This window comes from Chelonoidis abingdonii, chromosome 10 (assembly GCF_003597395.2).
Source record: "Chelonoidis abingdonii isolate Lonesome George chromosome 10, CheloAbing_2.0, whole genome shotgun sequence".
Taxonomy (NCBI): domain Eukaryota; kingdom Metazoa; phylum Chordata; order Testudines; family Testudinidae; genus Chelonoidis; species Chelonoidis abingdonii.
Window position 1 is genome coordinate 48,001,292 of NC_133778.1, and position 20,819 is coordinate 48,022,110.

Here is a 20,819-nt window from a genome sequence, read left to right on the forward strand (position 1 = left end):
CATTCCTTTGAACAACAAATCCACACTGGTCCAGCGGAACATATTTGGGCAAGATGACACTCAGGGTATGACTGCACAACAATTAAACATCCATGGCTGGTCTGGGTCAGCTTTCTTGGGCTTTCAGGTCTTGGGCTGCGGGGCTATAAAATTGCTGTGCAGATGTTCAGGCTTGGGTGGAGCCCAAGGTCTGGGACTCCTTCCCCCCCCAAAAAAACAAAGGTCTACATAGCAGTCTTGGGCTTCAGGGCTAAAGCCCCATGAGCCCAAATCAGCTCACCCAGGCCAGCTGCAGACATACCCATTATCTGTTTGCTAACACCTTTTTTACTTTTAGCGTCCTCATTAATTAAATAAATAGGTGTTATGATGCACAATTGGTAAGATCTTTTCCTTTTTTAGGAATTGCCACAATTGTTGTCTTTCCACAAATCAGGACTCTCATTCCCCTGCAATATCATACTTTATTTGCTGATTTTAATATGTCATGGAAAATATCATCCAGTGTGACCAGATTTCTCCCTTCAGTCTCCTCTGGAATACTCTTAATCCTTGCTTTCTTCCTGTGTTCTGTATTTTTCATGTCCTCCATCTTTAATTCTGTTTTTTCTTTTCTTCTCTTTCCTCCCCTCAATTATTTCTTTCATTTAGATTAGCAGTGCTGTCCAATTGTTTGATTAATCCTGTTTCCACATCTGATATTTTCCCATTCATATCTTTAACTTCATTTTTTCATTTCTTTCTTGTAAGCCTGGGACTCTTCCGTCATCTCCATATTCATCTTTTTTTGTTTTTTAACAGCAGGTCCTTCAGGTTACATAGTGACTGGTCTTTCTCCACCTGCCTTCATAATTTGCTGGAGGGGAAGTTACTCTCTTTAGTAGTTATGTCTTTGTTTTGTTGGAACAGATCTTTATATTGGAAGATCTTTCCTTTCACAGACATCTAGATCTTCTTGTCTTTCCTTCTTACTAGTTGCTTCTCTCTAAAGATGCCTCTTGCCACACTTCTACTTGTCTGCTCTTTCTGGAATGGCCTCTGCCACGCTTCCTTTCCCAGCCACAATAGTAATTTTTTTTTATTTTGCTGCACTCACCCCTGTCTCTTTACAGGGTAATGAGGGTCCAGTTCAGTATCTCTGGGCTTGCAGAGTCATTTTTAATATGTTCTGCAAGCTGATGGCACTGGATTCAGTTGCTCAATTTTTCTCTCACCAAAGCTGCTCTGTGGGACTGGGATCTGTCAGCTCTCTTCACCCTTTTTCCCCCCCGCTCCTGCTTTTCAAAGCTTGCTCCACTGATGGTTACTCAAATGTAAGGCATGGATCTGTGGGTTCAGGGTTCTTTTTTATATCACTTTCATTTATTCCCCCACTGCCGTTTATTGCAGAGAGCTGGATTAAGCCACTATCTTGTTTGCTGCCTTAGGCACATCCCCATAACTATGTTTTTAATAATTTTGTTTCACTGTGTGTTTGGTCTTTAACAATTAATAGACTAGATTTCACAATATCCTTAAAAATAGACTTTAATGGTGCTATAATTTAAACAATTCTTCCAGAAACCCTATTCCTCTCTCTCCTTTGGGCTGGTTTTGGGTTGTTTTCCAGTACTCTGCTTTGGCCAAGGCCTGATCTACAATAAAAAATGAGTTCCGTTTAGTTACGTTGGTTAGGGGTGTGGAAAAATCCACGCCCCTGAGAGGTGTAGTTAAGCCAACCTATATCTCTGTATAGACAGGTGGACAGAAGACTTCTTCCACTGACCTAGCTACCGCCCCTTCCCTATGCCGACAGGAGAATCTCTCCCATCAATGTAGACAGTGTCTACACTGAAGTGCTACCGTGGTGCAGCTGCATCAGTACAGCTGTAGCATTTTAAGTGAAGACAAGCCACAAGTCTTGTGGGCTATAAAAGCTATTGTTTTGCTGATTTACTGATAATTATCTGAATTACTGACCCCTTGAATAGCTTGCAGAGAGAATTTATCTAATCACGTGACTGTGCATATAATTTCAGCCTAAGGGAAGCCACAGAGAAGGAGTGTTCATGCTTACGTTAGAGATCTCTCTGTAGCCTTGCCTTACTACTACTGTCAGGATGTTTGTCTGTGGGTGATCCTTTTTTGTACAGTAGTTCAGTTTTCTAGAAGACAACACAATACATCTAAAAACATGAGTTTGCTGTGTTACTGTCTCAAAATCCATATTGAGGAACCATATATTAACAGGAATTACAACAGCCTCTAATCTACTACAATGATAATACATTATACTGCAGTTAGTTTTAGAAACATAAGTTATGTGGATGTGGAACCATGTAGATGCATCGGTGTGTGGTGGGGGGAAAAAAAAAGGTTCAGTGTTGACACTTGGCAGCTCTGTTTGCAACCAAGTCAGATGAGCATGTCACAACCTGGTTATAAAAACAAAGTTGTACTTACAGGATCCTAGTCCTCTTCTCTTACCAATGCAATTTAGAAGTAACTGTTGAAGGCAAGGCATTCACCCTGATGAATGAGAAGAATAAGGCCTATGGTGTAGATGGGAGCCAAAGTGATTTGACTGAGGACATAGAGAAGCCAGTCATAGAAGTAATATTAGAGTCTGGCTCCTAGTTTCACACTTAAATGACATCTCTCCTCATCCACACTTACATTACCTTATTCTGCATTTTCTGTTAACTTCATGGACATCTGCATGAGTGGTGGGACCATCGTTTTTTATTAATACAATTGAGTAAACGTTTTCCTGTGAGAATGCATTCTTCCCTCAATTGCTTACACATCAAAAACTGTGATGAAAATTAACTTTCTTTGAAAATAGTAGTTTATTCTATACAAACATGAAACAAGCTAAACACCTAATTTTAAATCCTTTTTTTTTCTTATAGTTGCATATGAAAAGAAGTACTTACCAGGTGAGTGTTTGCATACCTTTGCTTGAAGTTTACAGGCTTTTTATGGATGTTGTTCACTGCCCCACTCACTTGCTTCCCAACTCCCACCTCCAAAAAAGGAGACACTGTATTTCTCCCGGTTATAGAACTACACATCTTGATTTCTTTGTCTGTTACCTTATCTTGGGTGTTGTGCATACATATTATGTCAGTTGATATTCTGTTGTTATCATATTAGACTAACCTTTCACAAGGAAGGGAAAGAGCTTTATTACTTATATTAGAACGTCAAAAGGCAAGAGGTTAGTAAAATTTCCACTGCTAGAAGAGAGGTCAGGCAGGGTTGCACAGATTGACACTTTCCAGCGTGCTTTGAATGGTTAGTCGTGTTTGTCTCTTGGATGTAAAATAGATAAAGGACTAAACTGATATAGGGTTACCGTATGTCTGGGTTTTCCTGGACACAACCTCTTTTTCAAATGAGAGGCAGTGTCTGGGATTTTTGCGGGCAGAGGTTGGAGCTCAGAAAGAGCTGTCTTCACGGCCTGATTGGTCTCTTCCCTGCAGCCACAGCTGTTGGATCCCACCCAGCTAGGCCCCAGCGCCCATCCCTGGGGAGGGGGAGAGGCCCAAAGGCAGCTGACTCTATCCTGGGCCTGCATCAGCATGCTGAGAGGGAGCGATGCTGCCCCCTAGCTTGAGAGTGAGGCTGCAGGTACCCCCTCCAGCTTCCCCCAGGTACCCTTCCTAGTACACATACCTCTCCAGCTCCTCCTCCTCCCCCCACCTTTGACAGTGTCCTCTTTTTTGGGAACCTGAAATATGGTAACCCTAAACTGATAGGAATTCTCGTTTTCCTTATCAAACCTTCAGCTGTTATGACTAACCCCTAAAGGGTTTGTTCAAAGTAACAAGTGGAGCTTTATCCCTCTCCTTTCCTAGACACAACTCTCATCCTGGCCTCTGCCTAGTTTCTACCTACCTCCTCCATTTGCTAAATCATCTGAGATTTCAGAATGTACTAAAATTATTCAACCTAAAACATACAGATGATCTTCAGACCAGAGGATGAGGGAAGCAGATCTCTAGGGTTGTTGGCTGTACGTGTGCATGGATAAGTAAGGTGCTTTTTAGGCCCCACCTGCACTTCAGAATGGATTGTGTTTGGAAACTGTTTTTAAACTCTGTCATAAAAATGACTTCAGCTAACATGGTTGTGTCACCACTATGAATAGGCCCCAACAGGTTAACAGCATTTTAAAAAGAAACACTTCAAAATTATCCTTCATCCATGTGTGGCACAAATAGGTGTGAGCTGAAACTATTTTTGTAACAGGAAGCATTTTAAAAAACGCAGCATGACACAAGCCTTTAATTAGGGGGTCAGGATAAATGTCTCTTGCTGGGGCTAGCTCTACTACATGTAAGAGTAACTAGTATGTAACTTAACTAGTCATAAAGATACATATTCAGAATCAGTCTCTAAATATGTTACTTTGTTTGACCAGTTCCATAAGTTCAATTATTTTATCATTTTAGCAGAGTAAGATTTTCAGTAGTGCAATACAAGAGAGGGGATCCCTATCTGAGCTCATAGTAACCTCTTCAAGTCAGGACCAGCATTACTTTTATCACATAATCCCCAGGACACTGAATTCATTTTTCTTCAAAAGAAATTTTCAGTTATCTCAATGAAATATTTGCTAATTGGATCAATATTGAGTCAGGAGGCCTGTACAACAATTAAAGAAAATGGAGAAAGTGACTACCTTAGAAGATAACTTACATAGACATGAGGCAATTTTTCTTGTCTGCCAAATATTAACCCACTGTAACCTGGTGGCGGTTAATGTCCCATTTTAACAAAATAGCATCAGGTTCATAATAGTTAATCAAAATTAGAAATAAATTAAAAAATTTTTTAAATAAGCTACTTTTTTCTCCCTTTAAATCGGAATACCTTATCACTTTATACAGAACAGAAACCCTCTGTTATTTGTGGAGGTTTTGAACTAAATGGTTAACATAAGCTTGAATGGAGTATTTCAAAAGCATCTGGATTGATTCAGGATATTTTCCTCTGAAACTAATAGAACCTTGCTACTGAATGAGTAGTTTTGCTCAAAAATGTCTGAGTCACTGCTCATTTCAATTGAACCAAACCATGGTTGTAATCAGATAAAAACAACTTTCTGAACTAGTTTAAATTTTTAAATAATCAAAGGCACTAGTTTTTCCTGAGCCCAAAGGATGGAAATCATCCCCACTTTCTCAGCTGCAAGTTCTAATAATCAGGCTTTGTGTAGCTATTTTTGTGGGGAATAGAATTCACACGGGTGGGTTTAGACAATAGTTCCTTTGTCGTTGAACATGACCACTGTCATATCCTCTCCTTACAGCTTTGTAAATCTGGAATAGCTTCCATTGACCTGGGTAGAGTTACTCTTGATTTACACTGAGGTGAGGGCGTAATATGGATCTATGTAATCATGCATCTAAATTCCCCTTGTCAGCTGGTCTATTCAGAGCTTATGCAGATACTCCTTCCATGGCAGGCTCTTGGAGCCACTTAAACCCCAAGTAGGCAATAAGAGGAATGAAAAGAGAATGATCACCTTTAGGCAACAGCTCCATATTTTCAGAGTATTTGTGACACTTAAGGGCAAATTCTATTCTCGTACCTTGACTACTGCAGATTCTTTCTGTTTGTCAAGAGAGGCATAGGATCAGTGGGTGCTAGTTTAATTTTTTTTAACCCTACACCCACATTGTACATGAGGAGCAGGTTTTCCTATAATGAGCACTAAGCAGCAAATTCTAAATTGAATTCCATGACACCTGTAAATGTACAATTTCCGCAAGTAATTTCCTCCTGAGGGATCAGAAAAATACCACAAACTGAAGGGTAACTTGGTCTTCCATTATGTTTGATCCACTCTTGCGATTAAATTAATCCCTTGGAAAAAGACACAGCTATAAAATACTTCTGCAAAAACGAAGTTAATTCATTATTTTAGTGATGTGTAAAGTGATGCCTAGAGTAGTGCATCCCTTTTTAACTTCAGAATATTTATTTGGTTAAAGAATTCTGGAAAATGAAGAGTAGAAACTGGGATTTGAAAAGAAGTCCCAACAGTTGGAATTTTTCTAAGCAATTAAATGACAAAAAAAGTCAACTATGAAGACAGAGTAGATTACAAGAAAGGAAGAGCTAATGGTTTAGGATGTTTGCCAAATAATCCCAAGGTTTCCATGTGCTGCCACTGAACAAACAATATGAATGCAATTAATTAAAAAATAAACTTGATAACTGTGCACTTAAATAAATGAATGGTTATTTACAAGACTATCTTCTTTTGTTTCAGATAAAACTGCTTTGACTACCACCTTGGTCATAATTTTTACCATAGTTGTGACAGTTTCTGCAGCATTATTTTGGTTCCTGTACAAAAGAAATATGTCTTCTGGAGCTTTATGTATAACACACCATTCAACAGCTGAAATGCCATACAGTGATGAAACTGTTCTAATAGATGAAGAAAATGAGTATACTGCTTAAAATGTAAAATTATACAATTTTATTTATATGCCAAAAGTGACATCTTACCCATGTTTAGGCTTCAGTCCTGTAAGCACATGCATAACTTTACTCGCATAATAATGTGCTGGTTGTTAGGACACAGATAGAGAAGACAGACTAAAAATAGTCAAAAGTATTTCCCATTGGGCTGTCAGAGCTCATATTCAAAATTCTCTCCAAATGTATTTAGTGCACCTAGAAATACCTGGAGTATGAGTTGGTCTGTCTCAGTGAAGTGTCATTCTGAAAAGATCATTTAATTAAATGTTAAGATTTCAAAAATTCTGCAGATTTCCATAACAGGTTTTTAATTCGTTTCATCTGTGTTAATGAAAACCAATCATGCCTGTGAATATTTTAGCAAATAAAAGTTCGAAAGACTAGCTCATTTTAAATGAATAGTATAGAAAGAAAATTTGAATTTGTGTTTGCACTGAACCTTAATTCAAAGAACTTCCAGTCAATGCACAAAAAATGAGCTACGTGATCTGCATCCAGTCAAAACAGTCTGAACTTCAAACCATTCAGACTCATGAAACTGGTTTAAAAAAAAAAAAAGCTATTACCCAAAATGAGTTAATTTGAGACAAAACTAAGCAAATTTGCAAATTATCTGCAAACAACTTAAAAGAGGGAGGTGAAATTCCTCAAATTATTTGCCCAGTTCAAATTAGGATTTGAGTCCAAATGTTCACAAACTCGCTAGTTTTGTATTTGCAGCTAATTGTAGCTGCAGGATTAAGACGTCAAGTCTTGGTCCCAGATGGGCAGACCCTTAAAGTTGTGTAGAAATCATTTGGCCTCTGCACAGGAACAGGGGTCTGCCTCCACTGATCAGGGTTTAGCATCTATCATTTATAGCCATGCTTATTTGATTGCAAAATTAGCTTTCTATACCCTGCAATATGTAGTCAGCCTACTTTTTTAAGGGGGAAACTAGTGGTCAAACTGTTTGCCAAGAGTTCATCTGGCTAACTTGCAACTGTTTTAATATATAAAACAAAACTGAAAGATTGTTGTGTGCATGTGTACTCTGTTGCCACAAATTTTCTTTTCTATGCTTTTAAATGTTGCATTTTACCCAGTGAGACTGCAAAAAGACCAAAACCTTGAGTGAAGATTCTCAAGGGAGGTCCACATCTCTGAAGCAAAGGAATTGGTATTAGAGAAGGTAGATTTGATACATACCAAGCAATAGTTGGTAAATGATGTTATAGCATGATAAGGAACAGAATATTTATATGTATACAGTATGCTTCCTTCAGAACTTAATGGAATTAAATCTTAATTTCTTGAGCAAGTATCAGAGGGGTAGCCGTGTTAGTCTGTATCCACAAAAACAACGAGGAATACTTGTGGCACCTTAAAGACTAAGAGATTTATTTGGGCATAAGCTTTCATGGGTAAAGCTGTTAGTCTTTAAGGTGCCACCGGACTCCTCATTGTATTTCTTGAGCAGAAACTGGATTGGAACTTCAAAGAAATGCAGGCTGAACTTATTCTCTATAGATATAAAATAGGAGCAGTAGGAAATTTAGTAGTCTTCCTTTTTGCGGTTCCTCACCTTCTTAGGCGATAGGAGCTCAGGTTTTATAGGCACTCTCATCTCTTCATCAAATCTTTTTACAAAATCTGAATGGTTCAAACATGAGAGCTTCATGCCTATTGCTCCACCCAGTACCACCTTCCGTGTTTTCCCCCACAATGGTGTTTTGTTGATTCTGTTTTGCTCCATACTGCTTCTCTATTTTCATTATGCATTTGATGTTCCTATTGTGCACCAAACCTGTTGTTTTGCCTCTTGCTCTTTTTTCACGTGTTGGAGATTTTCCCTGAAGGGACTTTTTCTGCTCTAATCCTTTTGTCTGCTAAAAGGTGATTAACATACATGAAATATTTTAAACATTCATATGAGTGGCACTAGGATGTATGTTGTCTAAGGGCTGAATAGAATGTTTGTTGAGGTATTCAGCAGTATTCATTCCTGTAGAGGGACTAGGGAAAATTCTCAAGGTGTCATTCAAATTTGCCTGAGCCTAGCCTTTAAAAGGACAGCACTTATCCCTAGTGTTAAAGATACTACTCATGAACAAGCAGTGCACTAAGCTGCTCCTGCATGCTGGTGCACAGTTGAGACAACCTAGATCTAAGTTTACAGTTATAGCCAAAATGTTGTAGCAAAGCTAAGAGCTTTCCTGGTTTATATACAGATGTTCTGGATCAAGTGACCCCCCCCTTGGCAACACTCTCAGCTATACAAACTCAAGCAAGCAAGCACTGAAGCCAGTACTCCAGTCTGTGGATTGTCAAGTCACTGAACAAGAGAAACATCATTCTCAAAGTCCATAGACAGATTAGGAGGATTGTATTAAGTGTTCATATTCCTGTTAAGTATAGATGGGTGCTGTCCACTTTTCAAAGAAGTGTTAACTCTGGTTCACTAAACCCATGTTAAAACAGTAATGGAGATAACTATTAACTTGCGTTAGGAACTTGTTAAAGCCTATAGGTGAGTGTGGGGTTGAATTTGAGCTGCTAACTTGAAATAAAAGATCAGTTGGTATGTCTACACTGCTATCTAAACCCAAGTTAGCAACCTGGGGAGGCGAACCCAAGTTGTTTTTTTGTTTTAAGTGTAGACGTACATACCCACAGGCATGACAGCAGTAATCGTGCTCACTTATGCAAACTTAAGTAGTAAACCTCACTAGAGGAAAACTAGTCTGTTCAGAGTGCACTACAAAATGTAAGTATGTGTAAGCTTCAGTGGTAATGCAAGCTAGATTTTTTTTTTTTAATTCAGTTAAGCAGGCCCCAAGTGAAGTGAGATGAAATGGTGGAAATATATTACGGGGGCCTGATCCACCAAGGGGCCCAGGCAGAGGGCCACAAGCTGATCTGTCACCATGAGAAAAAAAATCAGGCTAAAATTTAGATGTTTGAGTTTGACTAAACATTACTTATGTAATCTCAGTATGTTTGACTGTACCTGTGGATCTATGCAGCATCTAGATCTTGCAATCTACCTGAGCCCATCAGATGTGGTATTTGAACAGAAACAACATTCTGAACAGTGCGTGAGTCGTACGGGGTGCCTAAAAGGGTTGAGACACATAACAGTACCTTCAGGCTGCATAGAGGGCATTGATCACTAGTGTATCACTAATATTGCCATGTCTGGCTATAAATACAAATCAGACAGCCAGAAACTCCAAGAGTTTAAAGAAAAGAGGCTGAAGGATGTCAATGGTCTAATTTTTCTAGTCAGATAAGGCCTCCACAGCCTGGTTCACGCACTGCACAAACTGGGAAACCAGATGAAGAAAAACAGAAATATTGTGGTGATTTCAATATAGAGACTGTGGAAATTGAAGGACAGCAGCCAGATGAATAGTGATTCCAATCTAATGACTTCCAAAGGTAATCATGGTAATAGTACCATCAGACTCAAGTTTTCAACAAGCAAGAGAACCTAGTGCTGTATTCCTTACTGATGCATGTTGGGGTTTCCATCTTTTCTTTTTCTTTCCTTTTAAGATTCAGGATTGTGGCTAAACACGTTAAATTAATCAAATTTTTTTATTTGGCGTATTGCATTTTCAAAATTCAGAAGTCAACACCAAAAGATGTGGATGGCTCTAGTTTTCCTGAATTTCTTCTCAAATGCAAGACTTCATACAAGAAAAAAGATTCTGCAAGACTAGCTAAAACAATCTACTTTTGGGAAGGAATTTGAACTGCCATTACTTATCTTACTTAAGGAGATTTACAACAAAAAAACAAGTAATTTTCAGTGAAGCATACATAGTCTTAAGACTGTTTTGTACACTGCCGGTGACAGGCAGAAGCTGAAAATAGTTTCAGCAAGCTAGCACTCATCAAAAACTGTAGATTATCTACCCTGGCACAGGTAACACTTATGTCATGTTGTTGTTTTTGTCTGTGTGACCTCAAAAAAAAAAAAAAAAAAAAATGTAGTAAGATAGTTTGTGATTTTGCAATGAAAAAGGCCAGACTAAAGTTGTAAAGTGATTAAGGCCTGTGTGCACCCTTTCAAAAATAAAATATTTTTTCTTTCATTAGTGTCTGTCTGTATAGGATGGGATAGGAGCCTGTGTTATGAATTTGTCCTGGGCCTAGCAAAACACTGCTTAGGCCTAGTAGGGGAGTCTTAAGTGGCCACACCTCCTCCATGGCAGGAAGTAGTAGAAGCCATGTTACTAATCACTTGTTTCCGCTATACACTGTCAAGAACTGGCCTGTGTTGGCAGTGGACTTCCTAGATAATCCAATAGGGCAGCTTTTAATCTCAGAATTGGTAGATTCTAGAGTGCTTATGCATATTACAAATTGAGTTTGAAGGAAGAATTCTACTTATAATGGTATAGAACAAGAGATTTAGTTGGAATAGAGGGACTCTCCTTAACCATGTTATGTATCCGTTTCCCTTGAAAAGTTGTCACTAGTGATCTACTCCTTGACAGATGTCTAACCAAATGCAGCTGTAAAAAAAAAAATAGGTAGAGATCTGACCCCAGATAATTTTAAGTATCCTACAGAAAGGCTCTTTTTTCTGTACATGACAAGTTGCATATACATTCTTAACTTCTTCCCAGAGTGATATTTTTTATACCAGTAAATTGTTCCCCAGGTTATACAGAGAAGATTAAGACAGTCTATATGTTACCAGACTTACAAGGTGAGATGTGTAGATCTTGCTACCATTCTACAGTTACCCATATTTTAAAAAAGGAACATTCCAGCACGGTTCTATGCATCATCTTTATTTATAAAGAAGTGACAACACTAGAAAACACATTGATATAACCAGTGCTTTAACAGTGAATGTGGGATCTAAAAAAGATTTTTAAACTAAACAGGTCAATTAAGATTTTAAATCCTATCAAGTTGCATTTCTGCCAGGAATGCCAAAATGCAAGAGTTTACAGCTGCAATATTTCCTTAATGGAATATCCACATAATATCAAATATAATCTCAAATTTCCAAATCAGTACATAAAAAAAGCCATCATTAACATTTTAATAGTATAAGCCCCTTGCAAGTTCTTATTGCTATTGAGTTTAACACTCTTCAAATACAATTTGGAAACTGAACACTGTAGTTTTACAGTACCCATTCATCCTATGTTAACACTGGAAGCAAGTGATTATAAGGAACTACAACATTAGCATTTTTAAAAGGAAAAGTTATGCTATAAGTACATGGGTCCCGCCACCCCAAAACACACAAATTACCAATATAGGAGAAAAACTTGATAGACCAATCCAGCAATCTAACTGACTACAGTAAGACGTTAATAGAAAGGGAGATATGACTTAAATATTTAAAATCTACTTTTTCAAAACAAGGCATAAGATCCCATCTCAAAGGAGATACAGCGTGGTATATCTAACTCTTGCACACCTTGCTGAATAGTTTTCAGATTCATTGTTTATGTTCTGGTATGCGGCAACAGACTGAGTTCAGTAATGCTTTAAAAAACTATAGTAATATTCAATGTGCTTTCTACTAAAGAGAGCAAAAAATAAATGCATATTGATGGTACTTTCTTGCTAGTTCAGCATCTTTGCAGCACTTCTGTTTGGCTCTTGCAGCATTAAGCAGTGTCAAAACTTCTGCCAGCATCACTGTCTTCAGAATCATCCTCTGAAGCTGTTGGAACAATATAGTACAATCAAAAGCCTTCTTAAAGGTCTGTAAAATGTAGAATTAAAATGGCTTTTAGTTTAAATGTGAATAGAAGAGATTTAATTTATAATACCAAAATTCAGAATTTTCTATCACAAGAATCAGACCATTCAAATGCATGTTAAAATGCAAGATTTTCCAAGTTTGAATGCAGACGCCTAGAAAAATGTATCACCAACATTACATGCAGCTGCCATTGGCAAAAAAAAACAACCCAAACACCTGTACCTGCTTAAGCCTAAGTATAAACTAACACCAGTAGCTATGGCAGGGAAACACCATAGCAGTGGTGGTTGTGGGGTTGAAAACAGTCAAAGCGAACAAAGTATATTCAGGTATTTCTAAAATATCTAAAAAGATTCATTATCCCAAACAGAGAGGATACTTTAGAAAACTGATTGATAGTTTTATGAAGCTGTCAGCCATGCTGTGTCACTTATTTTTGCTTCGAAGTAACAATTTTCCTAGTTTTCAGAGATTCTCTAGTACTATGTGCTATAGAAAATTGTGGTAGAAACTTATATAGAGCTGCATGAGAGGGACACAGAGGAAAGAATACACATTTGCAAACTGAAAAAAAAAATAGTAATGTATATCTATGCAACACTCATCCTGACGTGCTCTAAAATGTGTACACACACACAGGAATCTTCCACCACCACAGAAGTGCAACCACCTTTTGGGTGAGCAATGCAATTGCATAACTACTTTTCCTTTACTGTTAAGTGCCCTAAACTGTTTAGTGCTATGTTAATACATACTTGCTGAAATTTTTTTTCATACTAAAGTGGGAGATAGTTTTCCATATAGATGATCCTAAGCTGTCAGTGTAAGAACTTTTGAACCATGTTGAATAAACCTACTTGCATTCAGGAACAAATTGTTCATGAATAGCTGCAATATAAGTAGCTGTGACAGAATTCAATTTTTTTTTGGTTGTAAATTCAATCAGTATTTATTTTTAACCTTCCCTCCCCCGATTTTATCAGTTTAATACATTTTTCACAGCAGGGCTATAGATGATTCCCTGCATTGTTGGGGAAACTGGATCCCTGGAAGCCGAGGGTGCACAGAAGGCTGTGGTGCTGGTGGGACTGAGCAGACATTTCTGGCCAGGACTACAGGGAGGAAGACAAGCCCCCAAGAGTAGGGGAGGTCACTCACTGCTGAACACCTCTTTTCTGGGGACAACTCTCAACACTCCCAGAGAGAGAGTGAGAGTGTGCGAGTGAGTGAACAGGGCCACTACAGTGGGGCTGCAGAGGGCTTTCTGCACCCCAATGATGCCACATCCCTGTAGGTATAAGGTGTGGGAAACCTGCACTCATACTGCTATTATTGATTGACATTTTTTTCCATTGATTTGTGTCAGGTAAATTCAACATTTACTGATGGACTACCACTTTAAATTCAATTATGCCAAGCCTAAGTATAAGTTAAAAGGGAAGTCTGGCCTCAATTCTCCCCTTCCCCTCAAAAACTAAATTATTTTGTAAAGACTTGAGGGAGAGCATATTTAATGCACAATTTCAGACTCCCAAACTCAGTGTTTATGCCAATTGATAAATCACCTGTCAAATTCTCTGCAGATCAAACTCTAAGGAGAAACAAGGCTCATTCCAGAATTCATTTGTTCTATAAAAGGAACACAATTACCTAAATGAGGAATAAGTTAAGTTATTTTATAAAAAATTCTGGTCACCTTTGTTTTAGAAAAATACTAGCTAGCTAACAACTAGACTATCATCATATGAAGTCATGCACTCAGGCTCATGAAACTAAATCATAATTTGTTTCCTGCAGCACAAGCAAAGAACTATCCTGATAGTACTTCAAACACTTCATCTCATGGATGGAAAACATCATATTCATGCCTTATGACCTGTATTCCATTCTTCTATAAAAAGAGTCATCCATACACTGAGGTTGACAAATCAAAGCAGTCATCAATATCTTTCCAATGTCTACACATAGACAAGCAAAAGACAACATTTAGATCCATGCAAGTTTAAAGCACTAGGCTATGCAGGCTTCTGCCAGTATAGCCCAGGGCACAGGAACGAGGTAGTGAAAAGTTTACCCAGTTGCTATACTTTCACTCTGCTAGAGGTCTTGCAACTGACCAGTGTGTATCACAAAAGCAGGTGCTGACAGAGGCACAGCCAAAATGGTTCAGGTTAGGGAAGCCAGAGAGGGAGAGATGTGCATCACCTGAGCAGTCTCAAATGCAATTTAAGCTGCCTTCCTCTAATAAAACCGCTATAAAAAGGGAACAGTCTGCAGGTCATCAAGTGACCACAAACTACAGTTTGGGAACTAATTACTCCATTAAATGAAGACAAGTTAATCTGAATAATTAAAGAATCTTGGTACTGTTAGGCACAGGCTTCAATTACAGAGGATAGTCTTACTGGTCAAAAAAAAATAAATCCAGACTATAAACATTTAGGAAAGCTAATCTGAGCCTTTAATCTAGATGCCAGTTCACTCCCAACACCTTTCCAGTGTTCCAAGATGAAATAGGCACTGCCATATAAACTCACAAGCCAGCTTCAGCATTTATGTTTGGTTCTATATCAAGCAGGATTACATTCAGTTTAGTTTCCCTAGGTTGGTTTAACCTGAAGTGAAACTGAACGTATCTGGAAAGGAAAAGCCACCTACTTTCAATATCTTCCATATGTGCCTGAAGAGTTCTTGCAAGGTTAATAAACTAGAAACAAGGTAAAAAGACAGTAATTTAAATGTTGCAAAAATAATCTGCAGAAATTTGCAACAAATTAGCACAGAGGTTTGCTTTCTTGTGTAAGAGAAAAAAATGCATTTTATGCCTTTACCCCAAAGCCCTTTCCAAAGGAGTCACTATGCCCTTATCAGCATAAACCATCAGTACAAAGATTAAGTTATTAAAAAAAATAAGGCACATTGTATCAGACTATTTGTGTAATACCAACTGGGAAGTGAGAATCTCCACTGTATCAAAAAGGATCCTGACAGTGAAGTCAATGGTGTCATGTGCATGCTCTATATTCTGGAAAACATGTCTAATTTAAGAGTCAAATATACAGTCAGTTATGGAAATGGGAAAAACTTTAATAAAAGCTATTTGGTTCCTAGAGTTACAAAATGTAATTTTTAGTTTATCTATTATAAACGCAACTCGGTATATAAATTGATCTAATGACTTCATTATGTGAACTACTTTCATCTACATTAATCTGAATATAGTGGAATTTTATGGGGAAGTAGAACGCACTTGACTAGATGATGGTCAGAATCTACATTAAAGAACCTATGCAAACTATAGTAAATCGAAGGCTTAAAATACAATAAAAGAAGTCACTAATAACAACTTTAAAGCTTTAAAAGATTAGGGTGGAGATTTTCAAAGCTCTGAGGGAGTTGGGTGCCCTGTTTCCCATTAACTTTCATGAAAATGGGGTATACAAATCCCATGGCATCATTGAACCTAGATTTATAGCAATTAAAATTTACTAATTATTACAGTTACAGCTGCCTTCAGAACCACATTCAATACACCATAAATTGAAAGTTATAGTGATAAGAATATACTTTATACGTCTAGCACCATAAATGTACATGACCCTGCGCAGTAGGAGATTAGCGCCAACAAGTTGCCTACCCCAAATGCTTAAGTCTAGGCATCCTATCTGAACCACCAAAAACAGACATGGCCATGTGTTGGTAATTTGAAGGTCTCATGGAATAAGTTTTGCTTCTTGTTAAAATGACTAGCTTTGCAATAGCTAATTTGCTAAAGAGCTTTTTTCCATTATAGAATACCAAAGAGCTTCTAGCTATCTAACTAGGTTGCTGCATCGGACTCCGGTCAAAGAAAGATTTCCCATGGTACTGAATTACTAGTGCATCGTTTATTATACTCCTAAATGAGCACCAATTTTAGGATAAATATCCAATCATATGACTAGTAAGAGTTTCCTCTAGTTATTTCTTGACTTGTACTCTAAATTGACAAGCTACAATGTAATACAGACATGCAAACTGAGGGCCAAATCCTGCAGATGGGTGTTTACAGGTTCAGGCCCCAGTACTATAATAAAGGGATATTAGTGTAGTGTGGTATCTTTAAGACTGGTTGAGTATATCTGTGATTTTGATATTTGGAATTGTACATCTTGTACAACTGGAGATTTTGTAATCAGATTTTTTCCAGTTAAGACTTCTCTAAGACTTCTGTGAAATTAAATTTTGACTTTTTGAATACACTATAATAATAGTAGGAGATGTACCTATCTCTTAGGACTGGAAGGGACCTCAAAAGGTCATCGAGTCCAGCCCCCTGCCTTCACTAGCAGGACCAAGTACTGATTTTTGCCCCAGATCCCTGAGTGGCCCATCAAGGATTAAACTCATAACCCTGGGTTTAGCAGGCCAATGCTCAAACCACTGAGCTATCCCTCCCCCTGTTTTTATTATCATACCAGACCACTAAAATATTCAATGCCCTGTTTCTTTTAACCACTAATAGTCTTGTCAGCAAAATACACTTATTTTAATACTGCATGATGCAATTCTCACAAAGACAGGAACTATGATTTTATCGTTATTTGTACTATGGTAGCACCTAGAAGCCCCAATTAAAATCATGGCCCCATTATGCTAGACTGTACGACCACATTTTAGAGATTACAAAATAAAGTACACAGGAAATGAGCTGTAAGTGTATGAGCATAGCAAGGTAACAACTCGCCAAATAACCTGAATGTTTATACAAGCAAGCAGTGCCACCCACAAAACGAGACACTCACCCTGACACGTGTGCTGGCCTCACTTGCAGTTCCCAGCATATCAGAAAAGCGTTGCTCACACAAGTGTAACAACACTACAAGGTAGAGACCAGAGCTGATAAATTCATAGTCTGCCTTGAAAGGGACAGAAGAAAAATTCAACAAATCAAACTTTTTTGTATAAGCAATATGAAAAGCATACCAGTGACAAGTTTCAACGGTAGTATGCGGAGGGAGGATAAGAGATGCAGAGGCTTTAAACTATCTCCTACTACATTCTGATCTTAGTGCTCCAAGTAATTATGAAATCATAACTAATAACTGCTTAGGCCTGATCTCAAGACTCTTATTCATGCAAACAGATTTTACTCACACAAGAACTTCCACTGAAGTCAACAGGAGTAGTCTACAATCAAAGATTTGAGGATCAGGGCTTTTTATGGCTTAAGCAGTCCTTTTCATAGATCCCAAAACTATTAGCTCACTTTAGTGCTGAATAGCAGAAAGCAAAAATGCCCTCTAACCTCTCTTTTCCCAACTGGAGAGAGCGATTGAAAGATAACAGGAAAAATGTATGCAACTTCATCTAGTAAAGGAGGGGGAGGGGAAAACTAACTTTCAGTAGTTAATGATTAATGGCAGAGAAAATAAAGTTTTAAAGTAGGGTAATACAAAAGAACTTGAAATGACTATTGTAGCAATTACTAGCCCAACTTTTGTTGGTGAGAAAGACAAGCTTGAAAGTTTTGTCTCTCTCACAAACAGAAGTTGGTCCAGTAAAAGATACCACTTCACCTATTTTGTGTCTCTAATCTCCTGGGACTGAAAAGTCTAAAACTACACTGTATACAATATAGTGTTGCAACAGTTTTTTTTTTTTTTTTAAAAGAGTCAGTTCCTTAGGAACAAATTGCAAATTCCTTATTCCCACCAGCAAGCAATTACTCCAGGCATAGTCCCACTGATTTCAATTAGACTAGTCCTGTGAGTATCTGCTAACCGATGCAAATAGTACATTCGTGATCTGGCCCCAAGTGACTGGATTCTTATAGTTACTTAAAAGTATGTGATTTTTCCTCTTGGACATCCACATAGGTGTCTGGGTTGAGATATGATTCAGAGTACACATAATGCAAACCTCAGCTTTCAGTTTTCTTACTATGCATAAATCGGGTCATGTCCTCCTTATTCAACAATTATGAAATTTCCAGATTACTGGAAATTTAAGTTATTTGAAATTATTCACATAACTCAGGTTGTACTATATTCACAAAGGTAAAGTACCAAGCTAAAAGTATAGGAAAATCCTTCGAACAAAACTTTGTATTTTCTTAGTAGCCATCTGTATGATACTTGTGTGTCTAGTAATAAAAAATACACTATATGCACACCCAAAGTGTGTTAGTGTTCCTTTTTAAGTATGCTGATATCTTAAGCAGTGAGTGACTATTTCAGGGCCCCATTTTTGTTTTTGTCTAGCTGGGGCAAGCAGCAGGATAGCAAATTTTAGGGGGAAATTTTTCACTTTGTCTACGAATCTAATTAGAGATCATGGAGTTGTAAAGCGTTTTTATCATGCATGCAATGTGGACATTTAAGTATGCAGAAAGCTAGACTACCACCTTGAATCCATCTGGAATTTGATCCTTGGTTCATACCAGTATTTCTAGGTTCGTATAAACTTATTTCAGAGAAATCAAGCAGAGTAACTGCTAAAAACAGAGACTACAAGGTGGAATCTATATTGGGTCTATACCTACTAGGGACTATGTTGAGAATCTGCAGCCAATTCTCATTTAGTTTACTCCACTTAGACAGGGGACAGAATATGGCCTAAATAAATTTATATTCTGTACATGGTATCTGACCAATTTTTCTTTAAAAAAAACAAAACAAAAAAAACTATACTTCCAGCACTAGACGGACACTTACCAAATTAGGCAAAATATACTAACTTGTTCATTTGCATGTGCCCTATAGAGTTCATGAATATCAAAATCCTCAAGATTAAGATGCAACTTCTCTTTACACAGCTCACAGGTAGTTACTGCTTCCAAAGAAGAACCTTATGGAAACAAAACAAGAGTCAGATCATATATTCAAGGCTAGATGTTATGGTCTAAGTGACCAACTCAATTTTATTTTACATAGGAAGATTAAACAAAAAGGAAGTATGACAGCAATACTGTTGGAGTCACTCTAGGGAATATCTGTTACAGGGTTACAGTCCAACAATAGACTTTTTTCTTTTGTCAAAGTTTACTTGCTTTATTCTTATATGCCTCTTATGACGGCTCAGCAAAACCCCCAAACTAATTTTAATCTCAATGCCGTCCCCATATAGAGGCCAATACCTAAAAGCAGCATAAAAAACTGTTAAGTGCTGAAGTTTTTTAATGAACAGATTTTTTTTGGACTGCAATACCAGCTTTTAAAGATGTGGACATTCCCATTTTCTGAAATATTTCCCAAATTTTCACTTTCATGTGCTCTGCAGCTAAACAATTAGTTTAAAGGTATGGCTATTCTGAACACTTAGTATTCCTTAAAACAAGGCATTCATTTGAGCAGATTTGATATCACTAAGGAATGCTAGGGTTCCACAATACTTATAACTCTGCGATACTGTGCCTTGTTATAAAGTCATTATAATTAAAAAGTTATAGGATCATGGAAGATTAGGGTTGGAAGAGACCTCAGGAGGTCATCTAGTTCAACCCTCTGCTCAAAGCAGAACCAACCCCAACTAAATCACCCCAGTAAGGGTTTTGTAAAGCCAGGCTTTAAAACCTCTAAGGATGGAGATTCCACCACCTCCCTAGATAACCTATTCCATGCTTCACCAGCCTTCCAGTGAAATAGTGTTTCCTAATAGTCAACCCAGACCTCCTACACAACTGGAGACCATTGCTCCTTGTTCTGTCATCTGCCACCACTGAGAACAGCCTAGCCCCAATCTCTATGGAACCCCCTTTCAGATAGTTGAAGGCTGCTACCAAATCCCCCCTCACTCTTCTCTTCTGCAGACTAAATAACCCAGTTCCCTCAGCCTCTCACCATACGTCATGTGCCCCACCCCTCTAATCGTTTTCGTTGCCCCTCCGCTGGACTCTCTCCAATTTGTCCACATCCTTTCTGTAATGTGGGGCCCAAAACTGGATACAGTACTCCAGATGTGGCCTCACCAGTGCTGAACAGAGGGGAATAATCATCTCTCTGTTGACAACACTCCCACTAATGCAGCCCAATATGCCATTAGCCTTCCTGGCAACAAGGGCACACTGTTGATTCATATATAGCTTCTCATCCACTGTAATCCCCAGGTCCTCTTCCACAGAACTGCTGCTTAAACCAGTCAGTCCCCAGCCTGTAGCAGTGCATGGGATTCTTCCATCCTAAGTGCAAGACTCTGTATTTGTCCTTGTTGAACCTCAGATTTCTTTTTGCCCAATCCTCCAATTTGTCTAGGTCACTCCGGAACCTATCCCTACCCTCCAGAGTATCTACCTCTCCCCCCATACTACTGAAGAAAGGATCAAAATGTAAGGTATTTTAACAACAAAAAAACATACATTGTAGAGTAGTTATACCATCTTACTAGAAAATCCAAGCAACACCAGAAACTGAATCAAATCCCCAAGCATTTTGGGGTACTTTGAAAATTACATGTATAAAAGACAAACTAGGATTGCCAGATATACCTTTCAGAATTTCCATGCTTCTCTTGGTTTGTCTCTAACTGTTTTGCACATTCAACAAATCAAATGACTTCCCAAGATTGTATGATTTTTACTGCAATAGTTAGTCATTCCAACAACACATCTTTCATTTAATCAAGAAAAGAACTTGTTCTAAAAAGGTCC

The 20,819-nt window shown here is 38.0% G+C and overlaps 2 protein-coding genes across 25 annotated transcripts in view; one reads left to right on the forward strand and one right to left on the reverse strand.

Annotated features, from left to right (window-relative positions):
• Window positions 1-10,556, forward strand: part of CD302 (CD302 molecule) — a 35,900-nt gene extending 25,344 nt beyond the window's left edge. For both annotated transcript variants that reach the window (XM_032782065.2, XM_032782066.2), the window contains 2 exons: window positions 2,892-2,918; window positions 6,263-10,556. In XM_032782065.2, the coding sequence (XP_032637956.1) occupies window positions 2,892-2,918; window positions 6,263-6,456 (221 nt within the window). In that variant the 3' untranslated portion in view covers window positions 6,457-10,556. The remainder of the gene's footprint in view (window positions 1-2,891; window positions 2,919-6,262) is intronic.
• A 689-nt stretch (window positions 10,557-11,245) lies between these two features.
• Window positions 11,246-20,819, reverse strand: part of MARCHF7 (membrane associated ring-CH-type finger 7) — a 33,738-nt gene continuing 24,164 nt past the window's right edge. For 8 of the 23 annotated variants that reach the window (XM_032782057.2, XM_032782062.2, XM_032782064.2 and 5 more), the window contains 4 exons: window positions 18,912-19,021; window positions 16,978-17,091; window positions 14,852-14,900; window positions 11,246-12,151 (listed from right to left, as the gene is read on the reverse strand). In XM_032782057.2, the coding sequence (XP_032637948.1) occupies window positions 12,096-12,151; window positions 14,852-14,900; window positions 16,978-17,091; window positions 18,912-19,021 (329 nt within the window). In that variant the 3' untranslated portion in view covers window positions 11,246-12,095. Of the gene's footprint in view, window positions 12,194-14,851; window positions 14,901-16,977; window positions 17,092-18,888; window positions 19,022-20,819 lie in introns of those variants that run through there. The other 15 variants (XM_032782063.2, XM_032782060.2, XM_075070178.1 and 12 more) reach the window with 5 other exon arrangements.